This window comes from Balaenoptera acutorostrata, chromosome 2 (genome assembly GCF_949987535.1).
Source record: "Balaenoptera acutorostrata chromosome 2, mBalAcu1.1, whole genome shotgun sequence".
Taxonomy (NCBI): Eukaryota; Metazoa; Chordata; class Mammalia; order Artiodactyla; family Balaenopteridae; genus Balaenoptera; species Balaenoptera acutorostrata.
The window spans coordinates 175,619,602-175,643,440 of NC_080065.1; the positions used below are offsets into that span (position 1 = coordinate 175,619,602).

General features: G+C 43.9%; 1 protein-coding gene across 1 annotated transcript in view; it reads left to right on the forward strand.

Moving 5' to 3' along the window:
- The window catches only part of MUC16 (mucin 16, cell surface associated), a 70,885-nt gene that overhangs the window by 24,898 nt on the left and 22,148 nt on the right, over window positions 1–23,839 (forward strand). The window contains exons 2-9 of the mRNA XM_057540456.1: window positions 343–480; window positions 14,595–14,769; window positions 14,863–14,930; window positions 18,098–18,270; window positions 20,528–20,563; window positions 20,785–20,850; window positions 22,744–22,874; window positions 22,970–23,037. Of these exons, the coding sequence (XP_057396439.1) occupies window positions 343–480; window positions 14,595–14,769; window positions 14,863–14,930; window positions 18,098–18,270; window positions 20,528–20,563; window positions 20,785–20,850; window positions 22,744–22,874; window positions 22,970–23,037 (855 nt within the window). The remainder of the gene's footprint in view (window positions 1–342; window positions 481–14,594; window positions 14,770–14,862; window positions 14,931–18,097; window positions 18,271–20,527; window positions 20,564–20,784; window positions 20,851–22,743; window positions 22,875–22,969; window positions 23,038–23,839) is intronic.

Here is a 23,839-nt window from a genome sequence, read left to right on the forward strand (position 1 = left end):
ATATGCTGTCTTCAACTGAGACCATTTTTGCTAATAACACAGTAACGCCTTCTTTGTCAGAGGCCATGGCTTCCTTTGCTACATCTGGAGATCCAGATGCCATCTCAGTCAATCCATTTTCTAGGACAGAATCAGGCCCTGGGGATGCTACTATGCCCACCACTGCAGAGAGTCTACCTTCTTCATCTTCAATACCATTCCCCTCTTTGACCTTCCATACCACTGATTCTTCAAACAGCCCACTCCCCCATTGGATTACTTCCTCACTAGCTACCCCAAGAACAGTAGACACCAACCTTGAGGCAGAGAGCCGAAGCACTGCTGCATTACCCTTGGTTACAGCCAGTACTTTGCAGACTTGGACACAGCCAGTCAGGACATCTTTACCACCCATTATGGATACCAGAATGACAGAGAGTGTTGGTTTGGGAACAGTGACAAGTTCTTCTCAAGTTCTTCCACACTCAACCCAGTTGACAAGTAAGGACCCACTGCTCCTACACTCTCATTATTTGGGGCTCATAGAAAATGGCTTCTTTCCCAACAGGTAAAAAGGAGTTACTTAGGAGTTTATTACTGCACCAGAAATTCCTTTAGAAAACATATATGTTGATCTATTTTCATGTCCAGGCATTGAAATAAGCACTGGGGAAACAAAGCTAAATAAGCAAGTAGTTGAATAATTATAGTACCATGATGGATGTTGTAACATTACAGCTAATGTTGATGATGACAATAATGATAACAACAAATGTTTATAGAACACTTATTCCGTGTCAAATGCTGTTCTATTAAGTTCCTCATTGGAACACAGTTTGAGAAGGGACTATTATAAGCCCATTATACAAATGACTCAACTGATACAGAGAGAGGTTGAGTAATTTGTTCAAGATCATTAAAGCTGGGAAGTGATAAGAACTCAGACTATATGGCACTAGGAACCCATGTTCTTAGCCATTAGGCTAGGCAGGAGTGGTCCGAGAGATAGGAGAAAAAGCAAGAGATTCTGGCCTCACAGAAGCCAGAGGAAGAGAGAGTTTTAGGAAGGAGGGATGGTCAGTTCTGTCAAATGCTACAGAATAGCCAAATTGAAATGAGGTGAGAAGTTCTCTGACAACATGTGGGTCCTCAGGGATTCTAATGAAGGGAGCATCAGTGAGTTTTAGAGGACTGAAACAACAGATAAAATAATACATGGATAAAAGGAGAGATTCCTCCTTTAAACTGAGCATGTTTCTATACTGAGAAGAGAGTCAGCAAGGGAAAAGGGAAAGAAAAAGGTGAGTGAATGAAAATCGAGGGAACAAAGTACCTATGGATGTGGGAGGTACTTAGGACCTAGGAGGAGAAACACCACCTCCAAAAGAACAGTAGATGAGGTAGGGAACTTCTTGGGAGGATTCCATTCCTTGGATAAGTTGAATTTGACGCCAGATTTTGTTCTGGACACAAATCCAACAAGGCCCTCCAACTACTCCAGCACCTGTTCACTAGACAATATGTACAGAAGGGTGATTTGATTATTTCCCAAACTAGTTTTAACAATTCACAATCAGGTTAGACACATTGATGGCTATTGACCCATGTCTTAAAATGTGGCTCGATAGTTGAGTGATGGGTGTTCAGTAAGCAAGTGATGAGTGGAATGGAAAGAAGGTAGGACTGTGGTTGGATGGGAGGAGGGAAGAAAGGAAGAATGGAGTGATAGATAAATGAAAGAAGAAAAGATGGATGTATAGAAGGAAGGATGAATGTATAGAGGGAAGGATGAAAATAAGGAAGATGGATGGAAGAAAGGATTGAAGGAAATAAAGATTGAAGGAAATACTGTAGGGATGAAAAGTTGCAAAGAAAGGAGAGAGGAAATATGAAAGGAAAGATGCATGGTAGGAAGAAAGGATAAAAGGAAGGATGGTTGGAAGAATAAATGGGTAGATATAGGGATAGATGGACAGAAAGATGGATGAATCTCTGGGTGAATGGATGGACACAGTCCTGGTTCCAATCCATACAGATGGTTGAGAAGAAATGCGTTGTATAGTCAAATTAAGTGGATCTATTTAGACCATGTTCTGCTTCTGGATGAGATGAGTTACTCTACGTCTCTTCCCTACCCTCTCCTGCAGGGACTGATGGCATTGTGGAGCGTATCACAAAGATACCCAATGAAGCAGCACATGGAGACACCACCATCCATGTCCCCCTGGCATCCACGTCTGCTAGTCTTAGAGGTAGGTTCAACTTTGCTTACTTCCCAGTAATCCGACTTATGCCTTTATTTCCTGTTCCAGAGGGATGAAATGTTTGTTTCTTTAGAGAAAGAACTATGTGGAGTTGCCATGGGCTTCCCTGTCTCAACTGGATCTTTGTCAAGTGGTTATCAGGTAGATGTTACTTTTCATCCCCTCGTAACATGCTGAGTGAGTTTAGTTCAAGGTTGGATATGTCAACTTCACAAATCCGACCCAGTTTAACTTAATTCTGAAAGTGCTTATTAATAATTTACTGTCTGTTAGAAACTATGATATAAACTAAGGATGCACAGATGAAAATAGATCAGCATTGCATCCATGGAGCTCTCAGTCCAGTAAAGGAGACAGCAAAGGAACAAAATAATTGTGATGCAAGTTTTAAAAAAACTTTTATTGGAGTATAGTTGATTTACAATGTTGTGTTAGTTTCAGGTGTACAGAAAAGTGAATCAGTTACACATATACATATATCCACTCTTTTTAAGATTCTTTTCCCATATAGGCCATTACAGAGTATTGAGTAGAGTTCCCTGTGCTATACAGTAGGTCCTTATTAGTTATATGATGCAACTTTAAAGTATCTGAATGGTAGAAGGAAGGCTTCATGGAGGAGGTAACATTTGAGCTGGGTTTGAAAGGATGAAGAGGAATTTAGCAGGAAGACAAGGAGAATTGATGAAGACATTCTGGACAGAAGGGAGAGCTGCATGCAAAGGCACAGGGAAGGGTAAAACCTGGACATATTTGGGAGGTACAAATCACCTTTGCTAAACTATGAAATATACAGATGAGATGGTGGGAGATGAGACTGTAGACGGGCAGAAAACAACATTCAGAAAACCTTTTAAGCTCTTGTAATGCTTGGATGCCCTTTAACAAAAGGACAAAAAGTTTGTGGCCAAACAGTCTGACAAACACGTTGCTCCTGGAAATTCCCTGGCAGTCCAATGGTTAGGACTCTGTGCTTCCATTGCAGGGGGCAGGGGTTCAATCCCTGGTCAGGGAACTAAGATTCCACAAGCTGCGTGGTGTGGCAAAAAAAAAAAAATTTTGCTCCTTCCTAGAGGGTAATAACATGCATAAGCATATTAAAGGCTCTGAGATATCCTGCTGTAAAGAAACTTGTTTAGCCTTATTCAACACAGGGTTTTACATAATTATTTGGCTGTATAATTTTTTCCGCTGAAAGGCGCCTACTAACATGTTACAGTATTATTGGTCTGCATGAGTGCTTAAGAGGTGCACGTGTATATAGCAAGGGGTTCTCCTCACCACATGGCTAAAAGGTAAAGTTCCCCATACCCATTAAGTTTCTTCCAACATTTTTAAAATTTTTATTTATTTATTTATCTGTTTGTTTATTTATTTATTTATTTTTGGCTGCATTGGGTCTTCCTTGCTGCGCGTGGGGTTTTTCTAGTTGCATCCAGCAGGGGCTTCTCTTCATTGCGGTGCGCGGGCTTCTCATTGCAGTGACTTCTCCTGTTGCAGAGCATGGGCTCTAGGCATGCAGGTTTCAGTAGTTGTGGTACGTGGGCTCAGTAGTTGTGGCTCGGGGGCTCTAGAGTGCAGGCTCAGTAGTTGTGGTGCACAGGCTTATTTGCTCCGCGGCACGTGGGATCTTCATGGACCAGGGATCGAACCTGTGTCTCCTGCATTGGCAGGCGGATTCTTAACCACTGCGCCACCAGGGATGTCCCATTTTCCAACATTTTTAGAGACCAGACTATTTTACCAGTACATTTTGGAAGCTTTTTGCCAGATCCAGGCTTTGGACAGAGTCACCACCAGTCAGGTTATTAGTTTTATCCTGTGACCCAGGTATCTTTGGTTGGCTCCCCCCAGAAGCAGATATGAGTTAAGGACGTGGGCAAGTAGTTTATTTTAGGTTGGGGGTGGTCCCAGGAAGCGCTGGAGAAGAGAAGGAAAGGAAGTCAATGCAAGGTGCTTTCCTGAGCAGGTCACAGCTGTGGGCAAAAGAGTGTCAGTTCCACTAGGGACCTCTAGGAGACAGCATAGAACACCTCACCTAGCCAAGTGGCTGGAGTGTTTATCATCCAACTTCCTTCCATTGTTGGCCATGGGCTGCTTGGTCCTGGAGGTAACCCTCAGCACTTCCAGCCTGCCGGACACACAGGCTAAGTGAAAGCCCTTAGGTGCAGAGCTACAGGGGCTGCATTAGGATCCCATCGTGGTTACGTACTGCAGCAGTGAGTGCTTACAGGATATGAGTGAGGCATTGCCAGTTGGCTACATCAGATCACTTGGAAATGGATCACTGAGCTTCAGGTGATAACCAATATTTAGATAGCAAAGTTTATGAGGGATAGCTAACCATATTCATTGGCTTCTTTCAATATAGAGTGGGATTTCTCAACCTCAGTACTATCGATATTTTGGGCAGATAACTACTTGTTGTAGGGGGCTGTAGGATGTTCAACAGCATCCCTGGCCTCTGCTCACAGGATGCCAGTAGCACCCTCCATATACACACAGCTGTGACAACCAAAACTGTCTCCTGACATTGCCAAGTGTCTCCTGGGAGCAAAACTGTCCCAGGCTGAGACCACTAAATTAGAGAATCCTTGAGGACCCCACCCCCATGGTCATTTTCTCCTTACATCCTTCCTTTCCATCCTGGCCCCCACAAGATCCTGAAACTCAGTTAGGGAATTAATAACCTGCAGTGGTTGAGAGCATAGGTCTAGGATTCAGAGAGAACTATGTTGAAATTTCCACACTATCAGTCAGTAGCTGTGTGATCTTGGCAAATGATGATCTCTGAGTTTCTGTCTTTTCCCTGGTCTGTAAAATGACAAGAATAATAGGATATACACTCAGTGTTCTTGTGAGGCTCAAAAATACAAGGCATGTTAGGTAATTTGCTCATCATCATCAACATCATCATCTTCATCATCAAATACATATTAAACACATTAGGACGTCTACTCTTGGAGATATGTTTTTTAGGGTATACCCAGCAACACAAGGACATTGTTCCACCATCAGAGTCCAAATCCTCCTCATTTTGTCCCTCTCCCTGCAGCAACTTCCAGTAGGCTTTGTGGTCTTTATAGAGAAGCCTCCCTGTAGTTTTTCCTCCTTCCTGGGGACCTTTTTCTGAAGGCCTGGTCAGTAGCTGCTGTCTCAGCTAATGTCACTCTACTCTTCCTCAGAGACTGAATTCCAGTCACCTTGGCCAGCTAGCGTGGTTCCTGGCAAATTCAATTCAGTAAACATTTATTGTATATTAGAAGTCCAAAGAGTAGGAGTAGTAATAATGTGTGGTTGTAGCTACTAACAGTAGCAATAACTCTAGCAATAGTAGATAATAGCAGGCAGCAGCAGCAGTAGTAGCAATAACAGTAGTGATAGGTGGTAATAGTAGTAGTAACAGCAGTAATGGTTGGTAGCAGCAGTGGTAGCATTAACAGTATTAATAACAGCAGAAATGGTAGGTAGAGGCAGTGATAGTAGTAACAGTAGTAATAACTCTAGCAATAGTAGATAATAGTAGGCAGTAGTAGTAGTAGTAATAGTAGCAATAACAGTGGTAATAGTAGTAGTAACAGCAGTAATGGAAGGTAGCAGCAGTGGTAGTAGTAACAGTAGTAATAACTCTAGCAATGGTAGGTAATAGTAGATAGTAGTAGTAGCAGTGGTAGTAGTAACAGTAGCAATAACAGTAGTAATAGGTGGTAATAGTAGTAGTAACAGCAGTAATGTTAGGTAGTGGCAGTGGTAGTAGTAACAGTAATAATAACAGCAGAAATGGTAGGTAGAGGCAGTGATAGTAGTAAGAGTAGTAGTAGTAGGTAGTAGCAAGAGCAGTAATAACAGTGGTAATAGTAGATAAATAGTAGTGGTAGTAGTGGTAACATCTTATTACAAACCAGGAGGCATTGTGCTTGGTGCATTTTTATCAAGACTCTGAGATAACCACTGTACTTATTCCTACTTTATAGATAAGAAAATGGAGGTCTAGCAAGATCTGACAACTTAAAGAGCCACACATCTGTTTAGTGGAGGAGCCAGAACACTAATGTGGCTTAAGAGCCCAAGCTCTTAAGCACAAAGATACATGATCTCTCTCAAGTCAGAGGAGACCTGCCAATGTACATATTCATCCATGTATTTGTTCATTCATTCATTCAACAAATATTTGTTGAGCACCTACAATATGCCAAGCAGTCAGACATTAGTAGATATTACCAGGCAGACTGGGAGGGGTGGTACAGTGCAGGTTCAGACAGTATGATGAGGAAATATTGAGAAGGGAGAGATGGATTCCAACATGGATTTGTAAAGGTAGATTTGAGCTAGGGTTTGAAGACGGGCAGAACATAAGAAAACCGATGAGAGATGGGCATGGCAGGTAGAGAAAACAGCTTGAACAAAGGCTCAGAGGGAGAGTACAGAGAACATCTGGGAACAGGGGGTGGTCAAGAATTCATGGAGGAGTTCCCACATCTATTTCTCTGACTGATATTCATTGAGGAGATAATAAATATATCAGAGAAATTTATAGAAAGTGAGTAGCACTTTGAGGACTTTTTTTTATAAATACAAAAAAAAAAAAACCTGAAATCCATTTTTAAAAATCCATTTGTATGGGACTTCCCTGGTGGCGCAGTGGTTAAGAATCCGCCTGCTAATGCAGGGGACACGGGTTCAAGCCCTGGTTCAGGAAGAACCCACATGCCGCGGGGGCAACTAAGCTCGCGCACCACAACTACTGAGCCCACACGCCGCAACTACTGAAGGCTGCGCACCCTAGGGCCCATGCTCTGCAACGAGATGCCACCGCAATGAGAAGCCCACACACCGCAATGAAGAATAGCCCCCGCTCGCCGCAACTAGAGAAAGCCCGAGTGCAGCAACAAAGACCCAACACAGCCAAAAAAAATTTTTTTAATCCATTTGTAACCTCATTCCTTAGTGAATGGCAACGTTAACCACAGTCTTGTGGATTATCCGTGCTTGGCCAAACTTCCCAGGATCTCCTTCTCACTTCCTGAATAGTTTATCGAAAAAGGTAAAGTTCTTAGACTTACATGAACTACAGTTTAAATCCTGGTCTTGACACTCTAGATGTAATTAAATATCAAAAATCTCTGCGTACTGGTTCCAGTAGCTACTTACTCGATGATCTTAGATATATTGCTTAACCTCTTATCTGTAAAGTGTGGGGAGAAATATCTACATCAAAACAGGTATTGGGTGCATTAAATAAAGTCAAGTCTTTGGAGGTACTATCTAAATATTTTAACCTCCCTGAGCATCAGCTCTTTCATCCATAAAATAAAAGTGATTACTATGTAATCATAATTTTAAAGGTTTAAAATGATAATTAATATAGGATAGTTAACAAATGAGAGGTCTCCAGTTATGATATTATTATTTGTAACCGAAAGTGGGGCCCAGCTGCTTACCGCTCAAAAGCCAATAAAGAGGCAAGGTTGATGGAAAGGAAAGTTTGCTTTATTTTGGATGTCAGCCACTGCGGGGAGGGGAGAGGGTGGACTCCTGTCCAAAGGCCAACTCCCACCCCCACAACCAGTGGGCAAGAGCTTTTATAGATGGAGCAGGGGGCTACATGCAGAAACAGCACAGTCAGCTCTCACAGTCATCTCAAAATTGGTCATCGGTGGTCTGACCAGCGTCATCTTGATTGTTTTAAATACAGTTAATCTTCAGTTCTAGGGTCGGTTTGTTTCCATTTCTCTGAGGCAAATTCTTGGAATTGTGGCAGCTTATGTCATGGCTACGGTCTGGTCATCATGTAGTTAACTTCTTCCACCTGGTAGGGGTTTCAGTCTCTACAAGACAGCTCACAGGATACGGCTCAGAATATTATCTATAGCCCTTGAGAAGGATCTAAAGGTCCTTGACTTTGCTTAATGACTAAACTATCATCTAGTCTTGTTTGACTGCTTTTCTTTGCTTCTGCATTTTCTCACTTCTCTGATTAAACTTATTCTTTGGCTAAAGTGTTTCCACAGACAAAAGGCAGGCTGAGGACATGGGGGGCATAGACAATAGGGTCCTGCTCCATTTCAGTATCATATTCTCAACTGTAAGTTCCCAACCAGGGATGCGTATGAAGAAATTGCCTGTGGTGACAGAACACTTGCCCAGATGATAGTCTGATTGACAGACTCAGGATCTCTGTGAGGGTGTGTTCAGAATAGATAGATATTTTTTTTTAAAGCTAAACAAATAATTATCATCACAGCTCTGGTTAAAAAATAAGCAGTGGTCTAATTTTCTGGATCATACTTTTTCCCTCTTCCTTCTCCAACTTTCACTCATTTTAGATTAGAGATTATTCCAATATGGTCCTGAGGTATTTATACTCTTTTGAACTTGGGCAATATAGCTGCCACCTATGTCTATAGTTAATAAAAAGAGCAATTAGATTTATTCAGATTTCAGAGAGCTCTTTCATTTTATGTGCATGGATCTTATTTTTTTAAAGATTTATTTATTTATTTTATTTATTTTTGCCTGCGTTGGGTCTTAGTTGTGGCATGCAGGATCTTCCCTGAGGCATGCAGGGTCTTTCTTTGCAGCACATGGGCTTCTCTCCAGTTGTGGCAGGAGATTTTCTCTCTAGTTGTGGTGCGCAGGCTCCAGGGAGTGTGGGCTCTGTAGTTGTGGTGCGTGGGGTCCAGAGCACATGGGCTCTGTAGTTTGTGGCACGCAGGCTCTCTTGTTGAGGCCCGTGAGCTCAGTAGTTGCAGCACGCGGGCTTAGTTGCCCCACGGCATGTGGGATCTTAGTTCCCTGACCAGGGATCGAACCCACATCCCCTGCATTGGAAGGTGGATTCTTTATCACTGGAGCACCAGGGTAGTCCCATGCATGGATCTTTTTTAAGGAAAGTTTTACTCCATTATGTTTTTAAGTTTTGTTTCTGTTGTTATTATTCTGATTTCTACCTGAGAAAAAAATGATAAACCTTATGTCGGTTTCCATTTTCAGTTTTTTCACTGTTCTTTTTATTTTCATGCTCTTAATATTTATAATAAACTCATAAACTGATTTTTTAATATATTTTCTTGGCCACCGCATGGCATGTGGGATCTTAGCTCCCCAACCAGGGATCGAACCGGTGCCCCTTGCATTGGAAGTGTGGAGTCTTAACCACAGGACCACCAGGGAAGTCCTATAAACTGATGTTTTAAAATTCTGTTCCTGTTCTAAATAAATACTTTTAAACAAACAGACAAAAAAAGAATTCATGGAGGAGTTGCAGCCCAAGATGAGTCAGGTAAGGTGAGGGAATGCCAATCACAATTCCTTTTCCCATTCCAGAAGCATCACTGGCACACCCCAGGCAGACATTTCTCTCCCTTTCCTGATGTGGAGAAAAAATAAGCAATTGCCAACCCAGTAAGTAGTAATCATGTGTCCCTCCTACAATTCACAGGACTATCAACAGGAGGGACAGAAAGGGCAGAGACCACTGCCATGGTTCTGAAGACCACTTCCACAGTGACTTTGACTACCAGAGTCTCTACTCCCACTTCAGGTATGCTGTCTCTCCTTAGGACATCAGATAAAACAGCCAGCATAAGCACAACAGGAATGATAATCACAACCCCAGATATTCCAAAGATGACAGCCTCATTTGTCATCAGACCTGGAGACAAGACCAGCACAGTAGTTCCCATGACAACCCCATCTATTTTCAATAGAGGACCAGAGACTACACCCTCACTGGTCCCTAGTTCTGGGGCAGAGACCAGTGCAGCTGTTCCAACTCTGACTGTTTCCTTTGGTGAGCCACAGACCACAACCTCATGGGTCACCCATCCTGCAGAGACTGGCCCAACTGTTTCCAGGGCAATCCTGAATGTTTCTCATAGTGAATCAGACAGCACACCCCCAACAGCTACAAGTTCTGGGGAAGAAGTCAGTTCAGCTGTTCCAACTCTGACTGTCTCCCCTGATGTACTGGGGATGGTGACCTCACTGGTTACTAGTTCTGGGACAGAGACCAGCTCAGTTGATCAAACTCTGACTGTTTCCCCTGGTCAGCCAGATGCAACAGCCTCATGGCTCCATTCCACAGAGACCAGCACACCTGTTTCCAAAACAACTCTGAATTTTTCCCCTAGTGAATTAGACACCACATCTTCAGCAGCCACCATTCCTGGGGCAGAAGCCATTTCAGCCACTCCTATGATGACTGTCTCACCTAGCATACCAGTGATGGTGACCTCACTGGTCATTAGTTCTGGGACAGACACCAATACAATCTTTTCAACTCTGACTGAGTCCCTGCATGAATCAGAGTCAACAGTCTCCTTGGTCACCCAACCTGCAGAATCCAGCCCAAGTCTTCCCAGAACAACCCCCGATGTTTCCCATAGTACACCCTCAATGGCCACCAGCCTTGGGACAGAAGCCAGTTCAGCTGTTCCAACTACACCTATCTTCTCTGGTGTACCAGATATGGTGACCTCACAGGCCACTAGTTTTGAGATAGATGCTAGTATGGCTATTCCAAGTCTGAAACTTCCTCCTGTTGAGCCAGTGACCACAGCCTCACTGGTCACTCAACCTGGGGTGCAGACCAGTCCAGCTGCTCCAACTCCAACTGTCTCCTCTACTGTGCCAGGGCTGGTAACCTCACTGGTCACAAGTTCTGGGGCAGAGACCAGTACAATTTTTCCAATTCCAACTGATTCCCCACATAAACCAGAGACAACAGCCTCTCACGTCACCCACTCTGGAACAGAAACAAGTTCAGCTATTCAAACTATGGCTGTTTCCCATGGGAAGCCTGATACAACAGTCTCACTGGTCACCCATCCTGAAGAGACTAGCCAAACTATTCCCAGGACAACCCCCAATGTTTCCCATCGTGAATCAGACACCACATTCTCAATGGCCACAAGTCCTGGGGCAAAAGCCAGTTCAGCTGTCCCAGCTACAACTGTCTCACCTGGTATGCCAGGGATGGTGACCTCACTGGTTACCAGTTCTGGGACAGAGACCAGTACAACTTTTCCAACTCTGACTGATTCCATGCACAAACCAGAGACAACAGCCTCATGGGTCACCCATACAGAAACAATTTCAGCTATTCCAACTATGACTGCTTACCCTGGGAAGCCAAATACAACAGTTTCACTGGTCACCCATCCTGTAGAGACCAGCCCGACTGTTCCCAGGACAACCCCCAATGTTTTCCATAGTGAATCAGTCACCACATTCTCAGTGGCCACCAGTCTTGGGGCAGAAGTCAGTTCAGCTGATCCAACTCCAACTCTCTCCACTGTTGTACGAGATATAGTGATCTCACGGGTCACTAGCTCTGAGACAGATGCTAGTATGGCAGTTCCAACTCTGACAGTTTCTCCTGTTGAGCCAGTGACCAAAGCCTCATTGGTCACTCATCCTGGGGTGCAGACCAGTTCAGCAATTCCAACTCCAACTCTCTCCTCTACTGCATCACAGCTGGTGACCTCACTGGTCACAAATTTTGGGGCAGAGACCAGTACAACTTTTCCAATTCCAACTGATTCCCCACACAAACCAAAGACAACAGCCTCATGGGTCACCCATTCCATGGAGACCAGTACACCTGTTTCTAGAACAACTCCAAATTTTTCTCAGAGTAAATCAGACGTCACACCCTCAATGGCTACCACCCCTCGGGCAGAAGCCAGTTCAGCCATTCCAACTACAACTATCTCCCCTGGTGTACCAGATATGATGAACTCACTGGTCACTATTTCTGAAGCAGAAATCAGTACAACTTTTCTGACTCTGACTGATTCTGTGAACAAACCAGAGCCAACAGCCTCAGGGGTCACCCACTCTGGGACAGAAACAAGTTCAGCTATTCCAGCTAAGACTGTTTCCCCTGGGAGGCCAGATACAACAGTCTCACTGGTCACCCATCCTGAAGACACCAGCCTGACTATTCCCAGGACAACCCCCAATGTTTCCTATAGTGAATCAGACACCACATTCTCAGTGGTCACCAGTCTTGGGGCAGAAGTCAGTTCAGTTGTTCCAACTCCTGCTGTCTCAGCTGGTGTGCCAGACATCATGACTTCACAGGTCACTAGCTCTGAGACAGACAACACTATGGCTATTGTACCTCCGACTCTTTCTCCTGGTGAACCAGCAACCACAGTCTTATTGGTCACCCATTCCAGTGCAGAGACAAGCACAGGTTTTCCTGCTTCAACTATTTTCCCTCATTTACCAGAGATCACAGCCGCACCATCCATCCCACCTGGGTTGGAGACTAGTACAGCTCTTCCAAATCAGACTGTTTCTCTCAGTCCACCAGAAACATCCTCTCTCTTCACCACAACTGTGACCAAGACAGCCAGAGTTAATCTAACTCCAACGGCTTCATTTGGTGTTCCTGCAGAAACAGCCTCACTCTCCACCCATCCTGGGACAGACATCAGCGCAACTATCTCAACTTCAGCTCTTTCCCGTGGTTTACCAGAGACCACAGGCTTATGGGCCACCAGGCCTGCAACAGAGGCCAGTACAAGTACCCCAGCTCTGACTGTTTCCCCTGGCGTTCTTGGGCCTTCCAGGACCTCTGCAACAACTGTTGGGCTTTATACTGTACCTTCCTGGAGCACAGAAACCTCACCACCCACAACCTCAGTTGGACACCCAGAATTTCCCAAGACTGTGACAGGGGACACCGTGACCTTGATAGCATCAGAGACCCCAACACCATCTAAAACCAGTCATGGGGAAGGATTAAGGACAACCGCTATCCTGAAAACCACCACTGTTGAGACCACTCATTTAGCTGCCACAGGTTCAGGTCCCACTGTGGCTGAGACCACAATCACCTTCAATACACTGTCTGGAAGTCCTTTTGCCCCTGTGACCACACCTGGAACCTCTACCTTGGCCTCTGTGAGTGTGACTTCAGGAACAAGTAAGAATAACTTCTTTATTGTGGTCAAATATAATTTATTTATATATATATATATAAAATAATATTTGCCATTGTAACCATTTAAAATGTACAATTCAGCAGCATTAATTACACTGACACTATTGTGCAACTATCTCTACTGTTTTCAATCACCCTGAACAGGGTCTGTGAACCCATTAAGCAAGAATTCCCCCTTCCCCACTCCCTCTAGCCCCTGGTGACCTCTAATCTACTTACTGTCTCTATGAATTTGACTATTATAGATACTTCATATAAGTAGAATCATCCAAAGTATTTTTCCTTTTGTGTCTGGGTTATTTTGCTTAGCATAATGTCTTCAAGTTTCATCCATGTTGTAGTGAATATCAGAACTTCACTCCTGTTTAGGAGGAATAATATTCCATTGTATGGATGTAGCTCATTTTATCTGTCCACTCATCTCTTTTTCTTTTTTTTTTTTTTTTAATTTTTTTTTATAGCTACTTTATTTATTTATTTTTGGCTGTGTTGGGTCTTCAGTTCGTGCGAGGGCCTTCTCTAGTTGCGGCAAGCGGGGGCCACTCTTCATCGCGGTGCGGGGACCGCTCTTCATCGCAGTGCGCTGGCCTTTCACTATCGCGGCCCCTCCCACTGCGGGGCACAGGCTCCAGACGCGCAAGCTCAGCAGTTGTGGCTCACGGGCCCAGCTGCTCCGTGGCATGTGGGATCTTCCCAGACCAGGGCTCGAACCCGTGTTCCCTGCATTAGCAGGCAGATTCTCAACCACTGCGCCACCAGGGAAGCCCTGTCCACTCATCTCTTGATGGACACTCAGGCTGTCTCCACCTTTTGGCTATGGTGAATAATGCTGCTATGAACATGGGTGTACACCTGTCTGAGTCCCTGTTTCCATTCCTTTTGGGTATACACCTAGAATAGAAATTGTTAGGTCATTTGGTGTATTAGTTTGTTAGGGCTGCCTTAACAAAGTACAACATACTGGGTGGCTTAAACAACAGAAATCTATCATCTCACAGTTCTGGAGGCTGGAGAGGGACCCTGAGAGAATGTACAGAACATGCACTTTGGAGTTATCCCATCTTGGTGGTGAGGGAGCTGGGGTATTTATCCACCAACTCCCATCAGTCATTGCTAGACGGATGCTCCCTGGGCCTAAGTCCCCTAAGACAAAGAGATGCAAGTGCTGGTGTGTGGTGAAATGGTAAGAGCCAAGGGGAAGTGGGAGTAGGGTGACCAACTCTGCATCCCAGGAATCCACATAGTCCCAGCAAACTGGGATGGTTGGTCACCTTATGTGAGAGGGCCCTGGACAGGGATTGCTACATGAGGTGTCTCAGGTAGGACAGCCTAGGCCAGACCCACAACTGGGCAATGGAGTTAAGGTAGGTCCTCAGAGCCTTACCTCCTGCCCCCAGCCCAGGCTTGACTCAGGACTGGCCTCATTTTACTGTCCCCACCACTGCAGCTGCAATTCCTTTATTGATGCCTTTTACTGTCAACTTCACCATCACCAACCTGCACTACGCGGAGGACATGGGAAACTCAGACTCTGAGTTATTCAGTGCCACTGAGAGAGACCTGCAGCACCTGGTAAGAGACCCCCACCAATGCCCATCTTGCCCCAACCCTACCACACCCTGCTATCTTGGTCCCTGCTGCTAATCCCCCTCTCATTCTTTCCAGCTCAGTCCTCTGTTCAAAAAGAGCAGCGTTGGTTCCCTGTATACCAGCTGTAGACTGACCTTGCTCAGGTGAGACTTCCTCCAGATCACCTCCAGAAACGCCAATTCTCTCCTTTCTTGGTCCACCACACCCTGGTCAACCACAGCTACTTGTGTATCATAGAGGATCAAAAGTGCCTGGGTTTAAAGCCCTCCTCTCCCACCTGCTAGCTGTGTGATCTTGGGCAAGTCACAAAACCTCTCTGTTCTTCAATCACATTATCTATAAAATGGTGATAATAACAGTACCTTACTCTTGGGGTTGTTAATTGTTCAATACAATGCCTGACCCATTGTGAGCATTCTATTAATGGGATCTCCTAGTGCCAGCTGGTATAACATCTTTGCCAACTGTGTTGCCAGAATCCCTGGCACTCTCCCTGCCCCCAGCTCATCTCTATCCTGCTGGGGACAAACTCTAGATACTACAGCTCTGCAGTTTATTCCCTGAAAAGAGGTACTGAACCAAAGGGGGACACAAAACAAATATAGATTACCAGTAGGATATATTGCAATTTTAAAACTCTCAAATGGACCTGAACTCTGCAGAAATGGCCTCTCTTCTCCTCTCTGTCCTTTGAGGTCAGTGTGCTCAGTACCCATTTCTTACATTTCATGATGCTATGGCCTTTCCATGAGGTCCTTCATGCAGCCAATTCAAGTCATCCTGCTGAAGAGGTGGGTTCTCTGCCCCCATCTCTCCATAAGATGGGAGAATTAATAATAATAATAATAATAATAATAATAATAATAATATTGCCCATACTACATACGACACAATAATCCAAGTGGTTTGCATGTTTTCATTCATTTCATCCTCACAAGAACATGATTATTATCCTACCTTGCAGACGGAACACTAAGGCTCAGAGTAGTCAAGTCACTTGCTTGAGAGGAGTCAGGGTTTGAGTCCAGGTGTTCTGGTTCTTGAGTCGCTCCTTTTAACCACAATACCAGCAGTGCTCAAGCTTGCTGGGCTCAATAGCATTTTACATTCTTAAAAAGTACCCAGGGACTTCCCCGGTGGCACAGTGGTTAAGAATCCGCCTGCCAATGCAGGGGACACAGGTTCGAGTCCTGGTCCAGGAAGATCCCACATGCCATGGAGCAACTAAGCCCGTGCGCCACAACTACTGAGCCTGTGCTCTAGAGCCAGCAGGCCACAACTACTGAGCCCACGTGCCACAACTACTGAAGCCCGCACGCCTAGAGCCTGTGCTCTGCAACAAGAGAAGCCACTGCAATGAGAAGCCTGCACATCGCAACAAAGAGTAGCCCCTGCTCACTGCAACTAGAGAAAGCCCGCGCACAGCAACAAAGACCCAACGCAGCCAAAAAAAAAAAAAAAAAAAAAAGTACCCTGAACTCCAAAGAGCCTTTGGACTTAAGGGTTATATTGTCCATATTTACTGTATTAGAAATTAAAATGGAGAAATTTTCATTTACTTCAACCAAAAGAGAGAGAGAGAGAAAACCCAGTAAGTTGTAAGCAAAAATTTTGTCTTTTCTGAAAATTGTATATATACTTATTTGATACTATGCCAAACTGCATCAAACTCAGTAAATGGTAATTATTATAAGTTGGTTGCAATCTAGAATCTAAAACCATATTAAAGAACTTTATGTGCTTACCAAAAAATGGATAAATTTTATAAAGATTTATTCATTAATTCACTAAAAATGATAATACCATTACAGGTTAGCATAAATAACATATTTTTATGAATAATAGCCATATTTCTCCTACCACCCCCCCCAAAAGTGTAATGAGAAGAGGGTTATTGTTTATATTTTTCCAAATTTTTTAAATGTCTGGCTTAGTAGAAGACACAGAAGGATATCTGCTTCTGCATTCCATATTTTACAATATTTCACCTGTGGCCTCCGGAAAAAATCTCACTGTATACTCCTGAAAGAGCGAGAGTGAAAATAATGTCTTAGTATTACTAAGAAATATTTTTCACTTGGTGGATGCCCTGTGAGTTTTGGGAACTCCAGGGGTCTTTGGGCCACACTTTGAGAACCACTGCACTATGCTGTATAGACATATCATGGGAATGCTTTGAATAGCATGGATAATAGCAAGTAGAATTCCCAGACAGGAGAGGGATGGGATCTTTCTTCCTACCTGCAAAGCTGGGTGAATCACTGTAGGGTCAGCTTAAATTCAGGACAAAGATATTTTTGAACCATCTTTCCCTTTATTACTTCTTAACTCATTTTCTCTCTTTCTCTCCAAACTTGGTTGCCTACCCAACATGTGTTCCCAAAGAGTTGACCTCAGCCTTTGGACTTTCCAACTTGAAATAAAGTCCCCCCTTTCAGGCTCCACAATAGTTGTCACACAACGTCACAGCCAGCCATGGGGGTGATTCACTCACATTCTCCAAGGTCTCTGATCCTCTTGCTTTTCCCTTCCACGTGCTACCCATCCCCAGGATTCTCAGGAGTTTGCTCCCTGGGAGCTTTACATCCCCAACCCCAGAGCCCAAGCAGGACTCAACTGTTGCTGGAGTGGACACTATCTGTATTTACCTTCATGAGTGGACAGGGAAGGTACTAGGGGCTGGTAGTGAAACAATGAGCTTGAAGCAATTAGTAAAAAGAACAGGGAGAAAAAGAAGAAACTGAGCTAAGGAGTAGCCCTAGAGAGTACTGCACTTAAGGAGGTGGGGGGATCTGGATCCCCACATGAGACAGAAAAAGACGTGTTCAAGAAAGCAGATAAAACCTAGGGAAGAGTGCCGATCTAAAAAAAAAAGGGTACAAATGAACTTATCTACAAAACAGAAATAGAGTTACAAATGTAGAAAACAAACACCTCTCAAACCAGGGAGTAAGAGAGGGGGAGAGATAAATTGGGAGATTAGGATTGGCATATACACACTATTATGTATAAAATAGACAACTAATAGGGACCTACTGTATAGCACAGGGAACTCTGCTCAATACTCCATAATGGCCTACATGGGAAAAGAATCTAAAAAAGAGTGGATACATGCATACGTATAACTGATTCGTTTTGCTGTACACCTGAAACTAACACAACATTGTAAATCAACTATACTCCAATAAAAAAATTTTTTTTAATTTAAAAAAATAAAAACCAAGAAGTGCAATTGAAGGAAGGTGTTGTCAAGAGTATCTAACCCTCAGGTGTCTTTTATGTTCCTACTCCCATGTCCCTCCTTCCCCAGGGCTGACAAGGATGGAACAAGCACCAGAATGGATGCGGTCTGCACCTACCGCCCAGATCCCACAGGCTTCAGGCTGGACAGAGAACGGCTGTATTGGGAACTAAGCCAACAGACCCATGGTATCACTCGGTTGGGTCCCTACACCCTGGACAGGAACAGTCTCTACGTCAATGGTGAGCAGTTCTGCTGTAGCTGGGGTCTCCTTGCAGTGTAATTTCTCTGTACCCACCTTCATAGTTCTGGACCGACCTAGAATTTCCATGGAGGCTCAGTTCTCTCCCCTCAGAACACCTAAAAAGGAACTTTCCAGGTCTGGAAATAAAGGTTTCCTCCAAAGTTTACTTCATTTCAATGACCTTTCACAGAAGCCCAAATGGAATGTGCAGACATCAAAGAAGAAAAAGGGTAAAGCAAGCCCATGGTGGCCATTGGGGTTAACTCTTCCCCAAGAGGCAATGGGTTCCCAATGCAGTGACTGCACTTCTTTCTCTTCCTTATGGCAGCTTGTGGCCCCTTTACTCACTCTCCAAGGGCCAGCTGGAACTACCCCCACCTAAGAAACACACAACAAAGCTGTTAGTAATGCTTTTGGCAACAAATTCCTTTGCCACAATGCTCTTAGCAACAGCACCCGCAATACCACCTGTACTAAAGGCTAATATTTATTGAAGGATTCCTATGTTCTAAAGCATTATATGTATTATGTCTTAGTAATCCTGCCCAGCACTCTATGGGGTATTATGTATATTTTACAGAGGATCAAACAAAGTTCAGGGACAGAAATCCATTTTCCCAAGATCAGACAGCTAATACACGTGGTAGAATCGAGACTCAAACCTAAATTGACTCGAAAATCTAAGCCCACCTAATTACGAGGCTACAGCTCAGACTAACCTGGCTATAACAAGCCTCAAATCTCAGGATGGAAAAGAATATTAAGGGGCCCCTAATACAACAATTTAAACTAAGTAATTATGTCACTATATCACCTTGGAAAATTTCTTTCTACCTGGATTAAAATCTATTTTGTATTTCAGCAGTCCTTGGGAATTACCTGAAAGCAGTAGTTAACCACTATGGGTTTTGGTGAACTATAGGTCTTGCTTTAATTAAGCCCTGGTCCTGCCTTTTGCTTACTATGTGGCCCTGGGCTAGTCATGACCTCTCCAGACTTTTGTCCATTTTCAGAATGGAATTTTTTTTTAAGTATTTTTTATTTTTTTATTTTTTATTTTTGGCTGTGTTGGGTCTTCGTTTCTGTGCGAGGGCTTTCTCTAGTTGCGGCGAGCGGGGGCCACTCTTCATCGTGGTGCGCGGGCCTCTCACTATCGCGGCCTCTCTTGTTGCTAGAATGGAATTTTTTAAAAAGTCACCTACGAACTTGGACTGGAACTACACCATTGATTCTAATGGGTCGCCAGCTTACAGAGGGCAGATCTTGGGACTTTTCAGCCTCCATAATTACATAAGCCAATTCCTTATTTAAAAAAAAAAAGTCACCTAAGTGGGAGTCAAATGAGATGAAACCTGAATAACCCAAGTAAACCACAGGCTCCACTTGGTCAAGTCTCAGAGAAGAGTTTCATTTCAATAAACCCAATGAGACTATTAAATATAAAATAAGTCTAAGTTTTACTTGCATTTCTTACAGAGCATCAAAGAGGATCCAATCCATTATCCAGAACCATACTTATTCAAATCCGCTTTCCTCCATTTTCTCTTATTCTCCAACTTTATACTCTCTGGCTGACCCCCAAGTCTCTCTCTCTCTCTCCATCTCCCTCACTATTCTCAGTCCAACATTACAGAAGTCCAAGAACTATGCTGTCAGAGGTCAAACTTTGTCTTTGGAGAGCTCGGTATTAGGAGAAACTCAACGAGCAAGGACAAAATTATATGTCACGGATGAAGAGAACACAAATAAGGCTGGAAACACACATAAAATTGCTGTCCTTATTATTCATTTGATGAGGTTGATATTATTCCAGGCACCTAGTAAATCTCCACAATATTGAGGGTGATTTGATCATTATTTTCTTTGAGGTTAATGGTTATGAGGATGAAATTATCAGGAGCATCAGAGTATGAGGCAGTTAACTCATAAAGAATAACCATCATTATTTATTGATGAATCTCAAAGAAAGCACTCAGGAAGGTCTGTGAGCTTGTGTTTCCAGTTCTACACTTCACTCCTTTCTTTCTTTTTTTTTTTTTAAGTCTTTACTGAATTTGTTACAGTATTGCTTCTGTTTTATGTTTTGGTTTTTTTGGCCGCGAGGCATGTGGGATCTTAGCTCCCCGAACAGGGATTGAACCCGCACCCCCTGCATTGGAAGGTGAAGTCTTAACCACTGGACTGCCAGGGAAGTCCCCCTTCACTCCTTTCTTAACCTTCTCTTATCATCTTACTCTTTCTGCCTCTCTCTGCAGGTTATAACCATCAGTATTGGATCCCCACCACCAGCAGTGAGTAATGAGGGCTCAGATATTCCCATGACCCTGGGACCCTTCCTCCCTCAGCCTGCTCCCTGGGAGGAAAGTATGCCCCATCCCCCAGATCCTTAGCCCCACAATAGCCTCAGACCAGCAAAAGTCTCAGGTTAAGCCAAGGTAGAGATGCAAGTTTCCATTAATAACTCTAGCCTCTCGTTGCTTCATGATAGGATCCAACAATTTTATTCTTTCAGCTCCGGTGACCTCTACATTCTCTCCAGGACCTCCAACATCTCTGACCTCCACCCCCAGCTCTACAGGTAGGAATCTAATCTCTGGGTCTCATGAAATTTCAAATCCCATCTAGTGGCTGATGGATTCTTGCATGGTCTGGACCCTGATGCCCACGCAGCCCCAGCCTGCCCCACTGTCTACCTTGCTCCCTAATCCAGCCTCACTTCTGTTCCTGCAGGGCCCAGACATCCTTCCATCCTCATGTACTTACTGTTTTTGGAACTCAGCTGTGCTTGGTTCCTCCTTGTCTTCCAAATCTCATCACAGCATGTTCTTGCTCAGACCGTCTCCTAGAAAATAGCTTTTCCCCATAGCTAATCTCTATTCTATTCCTATTGATATGAACATTTTTTCCTGGAAATTACTGCTATTCTGTGTGCAAGGATGTGGATAAAAGGGAACCCTTGTACACTGTTGGTAGGAATGTAAATTGGTATAGTCATTGCAGAAAACAGTATGGAGGTTTCTCAAAAAACTAGAAATAGAACTACTATATGACCCAGCAATTCCACTCTTGAAAAAAACAAAAACTAATTTGAAAATATACCTGCACCCCAGCGTTCATAGCAGCATTATTTACAATTGCCAAGATATGGAAGCAACCTAAGCGTCCATCAACAGATGAATGGATAAAAAAAGATGTGTGTGTGTGTGTGTGTGTGTGTGTGTGTGTGTGTACAATGGAATACTACTCAGTCATAAAAAAGGACAAAATTTTGCCATTTGCAGCTACACAGATGGACTTGGAGGGTATGATGTTAAGTGAAATAAGTCAGACAGAGAAAGACAAATACTGTATGATCTCACTTATATGTGGAATCTAAAAAAATACAACAAACTAGTGAATATAACAAAAAAGAAGCAGACTCACAGATGTAAAGAACAAAGTAGTGGTTACCAGTGGGGATGAGGGGAGGGGCAACTCAGGGGTTGGGAAGTGGGAGGCATAAGCTACTGGGTGTAAGATAGGCTCAAGGATGTATTGTACAACATGGGGAAAATAGCCAATATTTTGTAATAACTGTAAATGGAAAGTAACCTTTAAAATTGTATAAAAGGGACTTCCCTGATGGTCCAGTGGTTAAGACTCCGAGCTCCCAATGCAGGGGGCACGGGTTCGATCCCTGGTCAGGGAATAAGATCCCACATGCCGTGCAGCGCAGCCAAAAAAATAAAATAAATAAAAATAAATAAAATTGTATAAAAAATTTAAGAATATTTTTAATAAATGTAAGCTTGTTAATAAAATACATGAGATGCACATTTTAAAAAAAATTTTCTTGGGGTATAGTTGATCTACAGTGTTGTGTCAGTTTCAGGTGTACAGCAAAGTGAATCAGTTATACGTATACATATAGCTACTCTTTTTTAGATTCTTTTCCCATATAGGCCATTACAGAGTATTGAGTGGAGTTCCCTGTGCTATACAGTAGGTTCTTAATAGTTAGCTATTTTATATATAGTAGTGTGTATATGTCAATCCCAATCTCCCAATTTATCCCTCCCCCCTATCCCCCCCGGTAACCATAAGTTAGGGTTAATAAAATATATAAGATGCACATCTTTAAAAATTACTGTTATTTTGATTTTCTTGACTGCTCAAGTATTTGTGGCTTAAGGCCTGAGCACAAAGGTCTTGGTCCCTCCTGTTCCTACAAAAATGTCCATGACATGTCAGCCTTTGGACACTCCAGGATAAGAGGGTTGAGGTTTCCTTTCAAGTTGATGTTGCACTTCTAGGACAAAGGTCCCTTCTCCTCCCCTGGCTGGCTGAGGAGGTGGGGAGGGGGGTATCCCAATGGGATATCTCAGTCTTCACCTACTAGACACTATGGGCAGAGAGATGGCACTAGTCCCTTCGCCCTTAAACAGCTCAGGCCTAAGACTGATGGGTCTCCTCTCTCTCTTTCTCCCTCCAGTTGCAAGCATGGGCCCAGCCCTGGTGCCATTCACCCTTAATTTCACCATCACCAACCTGTTCTATACCCCAGACATGGGGCACAGAGGCTCCGCAAAGTTCAACTTCACTGAGAAGCCTCTGAATCGCCTGGTAAGAGGCCTTCAATGCCTTCGCTGGCCTGCCTTGTCCTCACCCCACCCAGTCCCTCAGCCCCTCTTGCTCATGTCCCTCCCCCTTCTCCCCAGCTTGGTCTTCTGTTCAAGAACACCAGTATCGGCCCACTGTACTCTGGCTGCAGACTGACTCTGCTCAGGTAAGACTCCGCCCCTCCTTACAACCTGAGGGCTGCACTGTCACAGGCAAGCTCACCTGGAGGCGAAGACCTGAACGTGACAACTACAAGGTGAGAATCATAAATGACTGGGGCCTTCCAGGAATTCAGCAGAGAAGACATACACCCTGGCTGAGTGTATCAGAGAGGGCTTCCTGAAAGAGGTGGCTGTCAAAGGTCTTAAATTATTTGGATAAGCAGATGCATGGAGCATTCACACTCAGCAGTCAGAAAGGGCAACACTGACTCATTAAACAAACATGAAGTGAGGTACCTCAGGACACGCCCTGTGACAGGTGCTAAGGGCACTGAGAGAATCAGTCATGGGCCCTTCCCTCAAGGTGCCCCCAGTGTAGAGAGGACAACAGCCATATGGACTTAAAACTATAATATGAATGTGGTTAATACAATGATAAAGCACTTCACAGTGGCCATAGGAGCCCAGAGAATAGACTCTTAGCTCCATCTAGGGGGCTGAGTGGAGGCTGGCTGGAGAAGGTGATGCCTGAGCCAAGTGTTGACAGTCGAGTGTGCATTTGCCAGAAGAAACATTGGCATGGATATTTCAAGGGCTGGCATACCTTAAGTAATGGGATAGATGTGAGAAATCATGGTACATGAGAAAAGGTCTGTGAGAGTAGAGTGTGAGGCAAACTGAATGAATGAGGGAGGAGGGAAGAAGGGAGGAAGGGAAGCGGGGAGGGAGGGAAGAAGAGAGAGAGAGGAAGGAAGAAGGGAAGGAAGGAAGGGGAAAAGAAAGAGCTAGGGAAAGAGGTTGCTGAGT